We start from the raw sequence: 13386 nt of genomic DNA on the forward strand, positions 1-13386 counted from the left end.
GTTCACTGCTTGGGCTCACCACTCCTTAGCTGAGTTCAGTTATTTAAGCAGGACAGCCCAGAAGAATATATCATGCGAAGGACAGGGGCTGTGCTGAACAGTGTGAGACCTTTGGGCACCTGGTGTTTGGCTTGTCTTCGTAGGTGCCGTGACCATGGCATCCCAAGGCCAGGTCATTTTCTGGAGGTATGGCATTATCTGCATCTGCTTTGGGAGAGAGGAGGGAGGGAATTGCATTTTCCAGATGCCTCGGCTGTATCACCCTGCTGCCAGGAGCTTTCAAGACAGGAGTTCTTTGCAGCTCGACTCTATACTGCACTCACCCAGGCTACTTAAATACTGGTACAGCTTCTTTTACACAATCCGTAAGGCCATGTAGCTGTCAGGCACCCATGTGCAGGTCATCAACTGTAGCCAGGATGGACATGTGTGTCCTAATCACTGTGCATGGCTGGAATACGCTACCTCAGGTTTGAATGCTGTGGTGAGTCGGGGTATCAATGGCTCGAGAAAGGCTCTGTGTTCCTGCTGTTGTATGTTGGGGTATCAATAGCTTGAGGAAGGCTCTGTGTTCCTTCTGCTGCCCTCAGACAGTCACTTACATCTCCATCCAATTGGCGTGCTGTGGGCAGGAAGGCAAAAGCTGTCCTACAGCAAATTTCCTTGCTGTGTGGGTCAGGAGTAAGAGCTGGGAAGACATGCAAACTGGTTTGTGCCTCTTGTTTCAATGAGCCTGTTTCCTTTGGAGCTATTGACCAAGTCCTGGTGAACTACAGTCAGAAAAAGAAGCATTGTGAGGAAGGCCATAAAAATACCTACCTCGTATCCTTATCTCCTGATTAGTTGAAAATAACCCCCACCAGATGGCTAAATTAGTTGGCAAACTTGCTTCAGCCTCCGATGAATGTGTACCGGGCTTGCATCTAAACCTGACTGCTTGAACAAAGCCACCAACAAGCTATGTCTCTTTATCCCAGGTGTGGGCTCTTCCAGGCTGGATGGAGGCAAAGGCTCCAGTGAGGTGTGTGAGACATCCCTGCTTGCATTTATTCTGTGAAAAAGGTTTCAGCTGTTACGAGTATCTGTCCCACCTAAGCTGAACAGCAGCAGGGAGGACAGTCCACATGTGAACAGAAGAGACTTCTCATGCATGAGCCATGCTCCAGCTTTCTCACATGGAGCATCAAGGAAGAACTAAATAGTAATATTATCTGCACCTTTTCACTGATGAAAGTGAGATCACTAGTAGACATAATATAACATGGTGTAAATATCCATGGGGCATCGTATTCCTCATGCGTCTGGAATGCACGTAATAACCAGCTCTGTTATTCTCAAGAGGCAGCCCAGCTGGCTTTTGTCAGGGAAATGCAATAACTGATGGCTGTGAAAAAATGAACGCCTACCCCTTGCTGCTCTGAGAACCATCCTCTGGCTCTGCCAGCACCTCTGCCCGCCCTGGGCGGTGGCGTGCAGCCAGACAGCAGCAGGTTACTTCAGGCTTTATCAGGCTTCTTCAGGCTAATCTTGAAACGCAGAAATAGCCCAGAGAGAGGGGTGAATTTTCCAGGAAGCTTCAGAGGAGCAGTGAGAGATTTATATTGATTTTCAGGAAAAAAAAAACAACAAACCAACTCAATAAAATTGAGGCACTGAGAAAAGTTGAGCTCTGAAATCATTAACTGCTTATTGGAACGGAAAACCCTTCCTTTTGGGTTAGCCCTGCCATGCTATTTCTTTTCCACAGTAAGCTTTGATATAAGGAGGAAGGCAGGGGACCTTCAATCTCTTAATCTTCCAGGTTTTTTGATCCTCGCACCTCTAAGCCCATTCCCAAGGGAAAGCTTACTCTGCATGGAGCTAGAGATCAGGAGGATTAAGCCTCTGCTGCCTGTCACGGCGGGGCTGTGAGCCTCTCTCTGTCTCCTGTGCTCAGCAGCATTCAGGCTGTGCAGAGCTGCGGGCAAAACCCTGTTTGGCTGATCAGGAATGGGACCAAGGAAAAGAGGGTAGGATGTGTGGAGCGGCATCCTGCAGGCTGCCAAAGTGCTGCTGTGAACCGAGGGTGGCGTCAGGGCTCTGACTTGTGCAGCCCCAGCCATCTGCATCAGCCAGTTTCCATGCCTCTGAAATGCTGTAAGTATGAGGGGTGCTGATGCACAGAAAATTGCTTTTTGCTTGAACTGCTGGACTGGACTGTTGTGAAACACAGCTACCGTCAGCATGTGGCTGGGTTGCCAGCTTCCTCTTGTTTGTTCACCCTGCACTCCAGATCAACTCAATACGCACAGGGGGCTCACAGGCAAATTTTTGTAAGGCCCTTGTGATTCTTGGATCTTACAGTTTCTGTGGAGGAAACTCGAAAGGGCCTGATATCCCCTTGTCCCTGGCAAGGGGTGTTGAAGTGGGCAGTGACATCCAGGTACCCAAAATTGCCATCTCCCCTGTAACAAATGAGCAGATTTTTCTGTCAGCCCTGCTGCTGCCTTGAACCAGGGGTGGGAAGCACCTCTCTGGATGCAAAGCTAGCGAGGCTTTGCAGCTATGGGGGCAGGTGGCACCAGCAGGGGACAAAAATGTTGGTGCTGGCCTGTTAGTGCTGGTTTGCATTTGTCTGTGAGCGAGCTGAGGACGGTTTTGCCTGGCACGGTGCTAAGGCAGAGGTGGTGTTCAGGCCAGAGGGCTCTTTCGAGGACTGGGGGCAAGCATGGTGGCACCTGAATTGTTCAGGGACTGCACGGGAGGGCATCCAGGCTGCTTGTCCCCTGCCATACCCCCTCCGGCATTTATTCATTAAATCCTCCATAACCTGCAGGCAGCATCCCTCGGCTCCCAGCAATTTCTCCCCTGCCCAGTCTCGGGAAGAAGGATTTTAATCTAGAGGCATGAGGGTGAGTCACAGCCACTGTGAGACGGCATGGCTGCCACTTCCTCCAGGCATATGTGCTCTGGGTCTAAGCCTGTGCTTCCCAGGTGTGAGAGCTGAGGGTGATCATGGCAACCTTGGCTGAGTTTACAGCAACTATCTTGCTCTGGGATCAGCTCTGTAGAAATTGGTGGAGCTCCTCAAGGAGGTAGATATTATTCAGCATGTGCAAAAGGCTTGGTATCTGTCCTGGAATAAGAAAGCACAGGGTTGTCCCACAGTGAGCCTGGCCGAGACCCCGAGTGACTTGGGGTTGAGCCCTGTGGGACATGACAAGCCTCCACCGGGAGCTGTCATGCTGCAGGATCTGCATGAGCCAACAAAGTCCCCATCTCACAGGCTCCCAGGGGAGGCAGTGGCTGGTGATGGGTCTCTGTCTGCCTGATGCCCGTGGCTGGAGGATATCTGCTGCTTTCCTCCCCATTGGGGTCAGCTGTGACTGCAGTTGCAGGGCACCAGGAAGGGGCAGGTGGAGAACTGCTATCCACCCTGGTCTCGAGTGAAAGCTGGTGAGAATGTGGAGGAAGCCAAACGCATGACACCTCCCAGCTCTGAGGGCGTCTAGGCAGGGGGGACTTGGTATGGATGTGAATGTATATATGGACTCGTATGAACCTTTATATGGACTTATGGCACACTCATGATGAAATACACAGTTCTGATCCCTTCTCCTGAGCATGCTGGCATGTGCAGACGGGGCTCCCTCAGACAACTTTCCACTGGCTTTAAGGATGAGGATGGAAGGGAGACAGTGGGAAGACAAGCAGACCTTCTGCAACATCTCCCCTCCTCTCCTTCCCCTCTTTCAACCCATCTTCCCTTTCTCCCATCCCCGCTGCTCCCTGCAGGAGGGGCTTGTTCACATGGTGCAACTCCTTAGAGCTCCATATCAGCCCCGTAATCCTGGCATCTGCGGTGATTGAGGTGTGATTGTGCAAGTAACTGATGAAGACACACATTAATGGTGGGAGGAGTTGTACGGACACCAATGGGCTCTTGTGTGGGAGGGTGCCCGATGTGTTGGGAAAGAGTGTGCTGCAAGCCAGTGAACACAGCTGAAGCAGAGCAGCTATTTTTGTGTGGGCAGGAGGGCTGTGACATCTTGTAGCCTGGTCCTGCCTGGGAATGAGATGGGAAGAGGCAGCTTGGGAGTTTCTGTGTACAACAGGGCAAAACAAGTTCTGGACTGGCAGCCCCAGATGCTGGTGTGGTGGCCATGGCCTGTGCCTGTGCCTCCTGCAGCACAGCTCCGTCCAGTGCCCTGCCAGGCTTGGGGAAGGGGGAAAGTCCCCCGTGAGGACCTCCTGTGGCTCTCTGAGCTTCTCCTCCGGTAGTCCTGAGCAGGGCTGAGCCCAGCAAGCCTGTGAGACTGTTGGGCATGAGCGCATGAGCTGCTCGCCCCGTGATGTATCTGTGGGTTTTTGCGGGGAGCTGCTTCAGGGCTTGCTCCAGTGGGGAGCAGAGGTTGATGCCACAACCCCCAGTCCATGTGACAGTGCACGCAGGACCACGTGTGACAGCTCCACCAGCTGTGGTGGGAACCTGCACCAGGTCACACTTACAGGTCTGTCTGAGCCGGGGCTGTGCCGGAGGTGGGTTGCGCTCAGCAAGGCTCAAGCTGTGCTGCTCCATGCCATGCTGCCTGTCACCTCCTCTACTGGGGCTGCTCTGCCTGTGTGGCTTGGCAAGTGGTCTTCTCCTCAGCTTCTCATTTGACAGCCACTTATCCATCTGCACATGGGGCATCCCCAAACCAGCCAGCTCACAGACCTGGCCCTGTTTCCAGCCCCCTTCCTGCCCACTGCCTGGCTCGTACCAGGTGTTACCTGGGGTCAGGAGCCTGTCTCAGTGCTCTGTTCACCTCCCTGGCCAACTGATCCCTCACAAGTGCCAGCAGGGACTGCTTGGCTTGTTTATGCACCAGGGGATGCAGAGAGGAATATCCTCCACTGGGACCTGCTGCCTTCTTCCAAAGGCAAAACCTGGGTCTCCTCTCCTCCCGCCACATGGTCCCCCACCTTTGATGGTGAGTGCTCGCCCTGGTGTTCATCACTACCGTGGTCATGTGCTTCACTGGTCCACCTTGCTCTAGGTCTGTGGCTTACCTGCCTCAACTGCCTTCCTGCTGGCGGCTCTGCAGATGTGCACCGTAGGCGTAGGGTGTGAAAGGAGGTGGGCTGTGCGGTAATGTTGTCCTTTCTTTTCTCCCCAAATAGCATGACTACAGTCATTATCATCCTGGCTGTGGTGATTGCCCTGATCATCGGGTTTGGTGTCTCAGGTATGTGACTGCTCAGATTTCTTGCTGTTACCGGTGGGGCGATGAACTTCTGCCCTGCCGCTACCTCCATGTCTCCATCCTGTGCATGGGCTGAGGTGTGATCTTGTGTGGAAGTGCCACCTATGACCCTTTAACGAAGGCTTGCTTTATAAAGCTTAGGTACCAGATGGCTGAATTAATTAAGACTGCACAGGCGACTTCGGTTCTGGCCTTTCTCAACAAGGTATCACTCCATGGCATTAAACCACAAGGAGCTGTGCTCTCCTTAGAGACTGTGAGCTCTTGTAGGTTTTAAATAGTGCAGAGATTTTTTTACACACACATACACACGCACGCATGCTCAGGGTGGATTAGAAGACACCAGCACTTGGCACTCAGAGCTGAGTGAGGAAATCTGTGTTGGCTCTTAATTTCTGGGAAAACTTGTCAGCGGGCCTGTCCCAGGCTACAGCTGTGCATGTGTGAGCCCTGGCGCTGTGGGGCAGCTCTGTTTTGCCCCGGGAAGTGAATACCTGATCTCTGCTTTCACAGCAGCAATTAGGGCTTTTTTTGTTTGGTTGGGTTTTTTTAGTTATATCTGGTGTGTTAGCAACTGAAATGTTCAACTCCATCTGTTGCTCCACGGGAAGCCAGCTGAGGCAAGGGGTCAATAAGTATAGCACAACCTGTGCTGCTGGAGATGTAGTGCTGTGTTAGCTGAAATTTCCTTGGGCTTGGAGCCCTAAACCTACACATACAGAAAGTCCTGCATTTACTGTGCTCCTTCTCCCAGATAGGAGGAGATGATGGTATTTATTGCGAAGTTGGGCAGCATCTGTCAGGATGGGGCATGTTCCCCTGCTCCCTCAACAAAAATGTGTTGCTTTGGTGTTGGCCAAAATGCAGCCTCCTTGGGACACTTAGGGAAAGGCTGCATGGGAAAGAGGACCTGGCCCCGGGAAGGAACTAATTCTCAAGCTCACTGCTTAGGATTTGACTTGATAAGCAATCTGTGTCCCCAGGGAAGAGAAATGCTGACTTTTCGTAAATGAAAGAAAACAGTTTGGATTCCAGTAAGGGCGAAAGAACAGCCTCCTACTTCTCTGCCAGCATTACTCCTTGCAATCACATTTATAATGCATAAAGGGAGATCCCAACTAAGACAAGACACAAAAATCATGCTCTTCTGGCAGCCGCAAAGAGAAGAATCACTGATACATATAAGTAAGCAAGAAAACACTATGCAAATTCTTCTCAAACAAATAAAAGGAGCTACTTTTTGAAGCAGACTGCCTGCTAAAGAAATGCTCCTGTGCTTTATCTTGGTATATAAGCAATGGGAATTGACCTCTGCTAGCAGCACTGGTAGCTGCTACTGGTGTCCTTGCAATGTGCCAGTGCCCGTTCAGCCTCGGGGTTGGTGCACGACAGCCGCAGGGCAGTCTGGCCTTTCTCCATGCTCACTGCCTCGCCTTCCTCATGCCGCCTTGCTTTGTCCTTGCAGGAAAACACTCCATCAGCGTCACGGCGCTCACATCTCCAGGGAACATCGGCCAGCATGGCATCCTGGGCTGCACTTTCGAGCCCGACATCCAGATGGGCAGCATAGTGATCCGGTGGGCCAAGGCGGGAGTAGCGGGGCTGGTTCATGAGTTTAAAGGAGGAAAGGACCACCTGCAAGAGCAAGACACGTCGTTTCAGGGCCGCACGGCGGTGTTCGTGGACCAGGTGATCGGCGGCAACGCTTCCCTGGAGCTGAGGGACGTGCAGCTCTCTGACGCCGGCACCTACCGGTGCTCTGTCACCACGGCCAGAGGGAGCGGTGCGGCAGTGCTGCAGTACAGGACGGGAGGTGAGGGGTAAAAGAAAGAAAATCCTGCTGCAAAATGCAGGCTACTGTGGCTCGGTTAGACCTACCTGTGGTTATGCCGATGCTAGAGGCTGTGTGAGCAGCACCCACTCCTCCAGCACCCACCGTCGAGCCTTGCACCCCTGAGTAGGACTGGGGTATTTTTGTTTTTTTTCCAGAGGTGTTTATGGCCTTACCCACTCTTTCCACATCCTCGTTCCAGAAAAGATTATTATTTTAATACACTCAGTTGTCTTTTCTTCTATTTACCACACGTAGTCTACCAGACACTTAACTAACTATAAAGAGCCCCTAAGAATGGGAGTAGCTAATTGATCTTATAAAGATTCAGATTTTATACTTATTAAAGATAAAATGATAGCTTTTTCTGTCTAGATTAAGATATATTTCCAGCCAGGAGAAATGCTGCATAGTAAAAATTATAGCCTATTTAATATGTTTTTTCTGTTTTTCTAATGTATTCAGTTTTTCAAAATGGCTATCAAAGCAACAAACAGCCTATATCATCGTTATCTTAAGTATTACATATTTGCTAGAGTTAATTGTTTACCTTGTTATGAGTCAACCTTAAGACATGCACAGACACTGCTGAATTTTCACTTGTGGGTCCTTAATTCTTCTGAACCCTCTGGGCTTGGCCATCATGTTCACCGCCGGCACAAAGCAATACGCTTCCACTGAACTCAGCAGCGTTTCACCCGTTTGTGTCGCCTCTGGGTCTTTCTAATGAAATTGTGGTGTGTTACACTGACTATACAATGGTGATAACGTGAGCCGGCACAGGTAGGTGGTCTTAGTGTTTCTCTGGCTGGCTTTTGCTGGCACCCCTGAGGTCCCAGCACATCTCTTGAACTCAGGGGTTGGCACAGCAGAGTGGGTCCATGACCTTCCAGGGAATATTTCTAAGGTAGCCAAGAGAATGGTTAGAAAGGAGGAAAAAAAAATCTTCATGGCTCTCCAAATGTTGGGGAGGCAGTCCTCCAGGAGAGATCTAGAAACCACCAGGTCTTCACACTCTTCCAGTGAGATGACTTTGGCTGCAGTAACAAATCACCTCCCAAAGGGTCACCTCATGTTGGAGATTGATGGATGAACCACTTCAGGGTCTCCTGCAGACTGCAGTCTTTGCACCCTCTCCCTCACCACTGCGACCGGTGTTGCTGCCCAACAGCTCAAATTAGGAGAGGAAAAACTGTCAGACGTCTCCAAGTCAAGGAAAGACAGTTTTAGGACAGGTGACTGCTTGTGTGGTGAGGCCAGCTGTACTGGCAGCATGTGGAGGTTCCTCTGTGCTTCAGGCCAGTCATGGCAGGACAGTAGTAACCAGCAGAGCTCTTGAATGAGACAGGCTGCTTTTCTGCACGTCCAGTCTCCTCCTTTGGCCCAGCAGAGCCAAAGCACCAGGAGGTGGGCACCAGCTTCTGTGCAGAAGCTTGTGACAGATGTCTTGGAGATGCAGACACATTTCCATGTCACTGACAGGGAGTCTGTCTTGGGACAGAAAGGCAATATGAGACTTGGTGTCACAGGAACATCTGGCCAGTGTCATTTCACACCGTCTCCCATTTCTTATTGAAAGTGTGTTTTCTGCCCTGTTGCTACATGAAGCACTTCCCCAAGCAGTGAAAAAAAGGCTGCTGGGCTCACAGGCCCCTTATTGTGCAATGGCAAGGATGCAAGAACTGCTTGGGACTACAGCAGGTAACCGCAAGGCTAGAGGGCTTTGGCTCACGTCTGAGGCATGCTTAAGTCCCATGGGGAATTGGTCTCCTACCCTTACCTGAAATCTTGTGAACCTGCCTGATTTTGTGTTGCTTGATTTGATGTTCAAGGTAACCCACAAAGAAAAGGCATTAGAGAGAACACGTGAAATGCTGTATTAGGTTTTATTTCCATTGAAATCAGTCAACTCTGCTCTCCTAAAAAGCTGCTGTTTGCTCTTCACCTATGTGCATGTGAGAAATACAGTGAATGTACTGAGGTATGTTTTTCTAGGAGACTGAGACTAAGAAAGTTTTATTTGAGATGGCCTTGGCTTTAAAACACAGCTGAGTTTGCAATGGGCTTCAAACGTTTCGTTTAATTCAGGGATGTTGGCGTAAATCCTGCAGCTCAGGCCACACCTTAGTCTGCCCTCAGCCTCAGCAGGTGCAGACAGAGCTTCCCTTGGCTGCAGCCCCATTTAGCGTCAGTCACAACACGAAGCTGTAGCTGTTGGTCAGGCTCCCTTCTCAGTCAGCAGAGAGGGTGAGTCATCTTCCCCTTCCCCTGGCCTCTGATAACAGCAATCACTTTTGGCATGCCTCTCCCTGCCGAGAATAGCAGGTGCCTCCTTTCAGCCACCTGCCTTCAGCAGAGCTGAGCAGAGCTGTGCCAGCTGCAGCTCCTGCCCGGGGAAGCCGGGTGTTTGGCAGACATGGGCAGTCTCAGGCTGGCCAGGTCCTGAGCTCAGTCTCCTCTGGGAGCTTGGATGTCCAGGAGCTCTTGGGAAATGCTTAGTTTATGAGCCTGGGACCCAGCTTGTAATTGTTAAGAAGAATTACTTAGACACTAAAGCTGTGCCATGACCTCAGCAGATCTTGTCAAATGGGACTGCCTTGTCCTAGGAGTTTTTAGGTCCCCTGTAGTCATCCCCCTGTAGCGCAACCTATACAGACCTCTGTCTGACCCTCGGTGTTTGGTTTGGCTACCTGTGATGCTGAGCAGCAAGTACTCTAGAAATACTTGGGACTGACCGGCAGATGCAGTTGGGTGTTTCACACCCAGTTCCTAGACATTTGCTGTTTTCTGACTCTCTCCCTGTTTTCCCTCCCAAAGCCTTCAGCACCCCCAAGGTCCACGTGGAGAACAGCAGCAGCGGGGACATGGTGCAGTGCGAAGCACCACGCTGGTTCCCTCGACCCGCCGTGCGCTGGACAGCCTACAGCAACACTGGGGAGTACCTACCTCATGTTGCCAACACCAGCTATGAGCTGAACGCTGAAAACATCACTCTGAAAGTGGTTTCCTTTCTGCACAACATTACTGCTAATGCCACCTACACCTGCGTGATTGAAAACAACATTGCCAAGGCTACAGGCAACATCAAAGTGACAGGTAGTGTTTAACACCATGCAGAGACCACAGGAGCGGGGGAGAAGAGAGTTTAAACAGTGCACCTGTGTGTGTCAGGGGGCTCCTGCAGCACCTGTGTCAGTCAAGGAAGGAACTGAAATCCGTGGCTAATCCAAGCACCTCCCTCTCTGTCCCTGGGATGAAGGAAAGGGTCTGTGTTTGGTCCTGCTATTTCAGATGTTTTTCATGGTAATGATTGCTCCCTTGGCACAGGGGACAGAACTGCCAGGGAACGGGAAGGAAGGAAGGATACACTTCAAAAGAATGTATTCCTTTGAATGTTAACCAAAACCAAACCAACCAACCAAAAACCTCAACTTTTGACACTTTCTTTAGCCAGTTAAACTTAGATCCCTTTTGTGTACCAAACCAGCAGGCCCCTTTAGCTGTTACTAATGACAATCTCTTTGACTCCAGCCCACCCCCTTTATTTAAAAGGCCATCTTATTCACAGGAAAGCAAACTTTCCAAAAAGCCTGGATATCTTTTCCTGTTCTACATGAGAAGGGTCATAGCTCTTCTACAGTGAGGGCTTCATAGCAGTCGGTCTCCAGCACAAGAGGCAGGGTCTATCTTTATCAATATTCAGAAAACTGGGGAGGAATAAATATACACACTCATTTTGGCTTCCCTGCTGTGCTCCCCCATTCTGGTAGCCTCTCACTATTCTTCTGCTACAGATTTCAGCATTACAAGGGGGACCAACTTGCAGCTGATGAACCTGGACACAGAGTCAGTGTCCTCCTCCCTTCCAGTCTGTCACTGGATGCTTCTCCTTCCCCTGTATCTGCTGTCGATATAAAGCCTCTATAAAACAATCAGAAACACTGCTGAACCTGGAGGTAAGCTTGGAAAGGGAAACTCATAAGCATATATGCTCGGTATAAGTATATGTAGGCCCTCTTTCTGAGTTTTGTTACAGCAGCAGACCTATCTCAAGCCTGCCAGAACAGCAGGACGTGTCTTTGCCCTGTGCCCATCCTTTCCCCATCCCCAGCTTTAGGTGCGACGCATGGCTTCTCCCATCACTTTCTGCAACTTTAGATTCTTCTCTTACACTCTTGACTGTCATCTCTTACTCGTCCTCTCATTCTCTTTTGCTTCCCTCCTCAACCTTCTCTGTGACCCGAAAGATAGACTTCTTGCTTGCTGCTCTGCGCACTCACTGAACCTTGGCTACAGTTCATGGCTGCAAGGCAGCGTAGAGTCAAAGCACAGGACAACTGCCTTTAGTATTCACCAGCTTTGGCTTTGGGTGGTAGGCTCTAGAGGTAAACTGGTGATGAAGCGGAGAGCTACAGAAAATCAGCTGAAAGGAACATCTCTGTCTTTCTGTGCAGAACAGCTACCCTGATGGCAGGACACGCTTCATGCTTTCCTCCCTCTTGGGCCGAGAACTTTAAGAGCTCCTCCCAGTTCCAGAGCATGTAGTAGCACAAACATGAAGCCAGCTGATTTCTCTCTTGTATTATTATTTCTTACCCGTGCCAACAACAGGATACTTCGGCTTCAGAAAAAGAACGAGGAACATGATAAGGAGAGTTGCATAAATAAAGGAAAAACTCTGATCACAGGAACGAGATGTGTTCTCTTGTCTGAAGTAACCCAGTGACCAGAACTCTCATCACAGACAGAAGCTCGGAGACAAACAGGAAAAGGGTTTCCTGCAATACATCTGAGAACTGGTCCTTCAAACTCAGGGTACTAAAAGCAAGCAAATCTTAGTTCCCCCCAAACAAATTTGATTCACCCATCTCATGTCCTGTGATTCTCAGAATGTACTAATAAAACTGTAAATAAGAGAGCCAGTTAATCTAGTCAGTCTTCTCAGAAGACTGTAATCAAAATCCCCTTCTGACAAAGATGTTGTGAATGGCAAAACACTGATGGATTAGAAAATAGCCAATAGGCTTGGAATAAGTGTTAGGTCTTCAACCTGGCAAAGGCAAACAGCCTATATGAGGACTGATGATTGCATTTGTAACGTGAAATAAAAGAGAAACAGGTGAGTAGTAAGTGTGGCAGCAGGCAGAAGAATAGCATACATAATGAGGAGGAAAGAGGGAGACTAGTAAGATACTACAGGAAACTTCAAATTCAGAAGTAAAAACAGTTATTAAACATAGTTACAACTATAGAGACAAATTTGCCTTTTTTGTTTTTAAATAAGTCTCCGTTATCTGGCACTTCCTATCTATTTCTGTAGCACCGTCTGTCACTATGTTATTCGTATTACAGGACTACTTTCAGTTGCACTTTTAAATCAGGTTTTGATCTCTTATGATCTCATCACTTACAGTCAACATTTTCCTCAGACTGAGAGGGGTTTTTTTGTTTGCCTTTTTTTGGTTTTGTTTTGTTTTCTTTGGGGATGGCGGGGGGCAAGCTTCAGCAAAATTGTTACCATTTCACAGAAAGCATCTACAGAAAAAAAGACCGTCACAGCAAAACTTGTGTAGACCTTTGCTCTAAGCTGTTTTGGCAACCTTCTTAAGGATGGAGTCGCAGAACTTTGTTGAATGGTGGCACCTGTCAGGTCTGGTGCCACTTGTGCTTTGGTCTTAGAAGTGGCCAGCAGGCCTTGAGAGGGAAGATACTTTACACATGCTCAATAAACCCACCACCTGAAGTTTAATATAAGGCTCAAACTTGGGATGAAAGGGGAAAGGCAGGGGGAAAACACTGAACAAACAAAATATAAAACAGAGTAGCTGTCTGCACACAGAATAAGGTGGGGAAGTAATTGTGTGTGGAATTTACTAACCTATAGCACAAGATGAAGGATCTGGATGTTATTTTGCCAAAAGCAGTGCAGAACATTTGGTCATCACTGCAAGCAGACGGGAGAGGAATCTCTTCAAATGGTGATCTCCCACATATTATATTGGTTAGTCTGCCGTGCCACTATAGATACTGGCATGTGCCATTGCAGTCATCCCCTTCCTAATCAGGAACAGATGGGCAAGCGTGTAGCATGTTGTGAATTTGTATCACAGCTCACTGCCTTCCTCTTGTTACCAGCCCCACGTAATGTTCAGGCCACTGTTTAAGCTGCAAAACAATGCCTGTATAGTCCTGTGATTTAGTACCATGATTTAGTTTCCAAACAATAATTTATTCACTTCCCTTCTCTTCTTGGAGGAAGGAAATGCTTTAAAAACATAATTTTAATAATTTCAATTGGGTTAAGAAGACTATCCCTTGTGGCAAGTGTAC

At 49.2% G+C, this 13386-nt stretch overlaps 2 protein-coding genes across 3 annotated transcripts in view; one reads left to right on the forward strand and one right to left on the reverse strand.

The window, feature by feature from the left end:
• On the forward strand, positions 1–12691 carry VTCN1 (V-set domain containing T cell activation inhibitor 1). Of its 2 annotated transcripts, none has more exons than XM_072881211.1 (6): positions 1–186; positions 5143–5207; positions 6691–7038; positions 9874–10152; positions 10851–11012; positions 11668–12691. In XM_072881211.1, the coding sequence occupies exons 1-5, from the start codon at positions 155–157 to the stop codon at positions 10970–10972; spliced, it is 846 nt and encodes a 281-aa protein (XP_072737312.1). In that variant the 5' UTR covers positions 1–154; the 3' UTR covers positions 10973–11012; positions 11668–12691. The 2 variants fall into 2 exon arrangements, with proteins under 2 accessions (XP_072737312.1, XP_072737303.1); XM_072881202.1 differs by having other exon boundaries at positions 11511–12677.
• CTC1 (CST telomere replication complex component 1) overlaps positions 6515–13386 on the reverse strand; it is a 27293-nt gene continuing 20421 nt past the window's right edge. The window contains exon 24 of the mRNA XM_072881170.1: positions 6515–6860. Within this exon, the coding sequence (XP_072737271.1) occupies positions 6841–6860 (20 nt within the window). The 3' untranslated portion in view covers positions 6515–6840. The remainder of the gene's footprint in view (positions 6861–13386) is intronic.

Source organism: Ciconia boyciana, chromosome 1, assembly GCF_034638445.1.
Source record: "Ciconia boyciana chromosome 1, ASM3463844v1, whole genome shotgun sequence".
NCBI lineage: Eukaryota > Metazoa > Chordata > Aves > Ciconiiformes > Ciconiidae > Ciconia > Ciconia boyciana.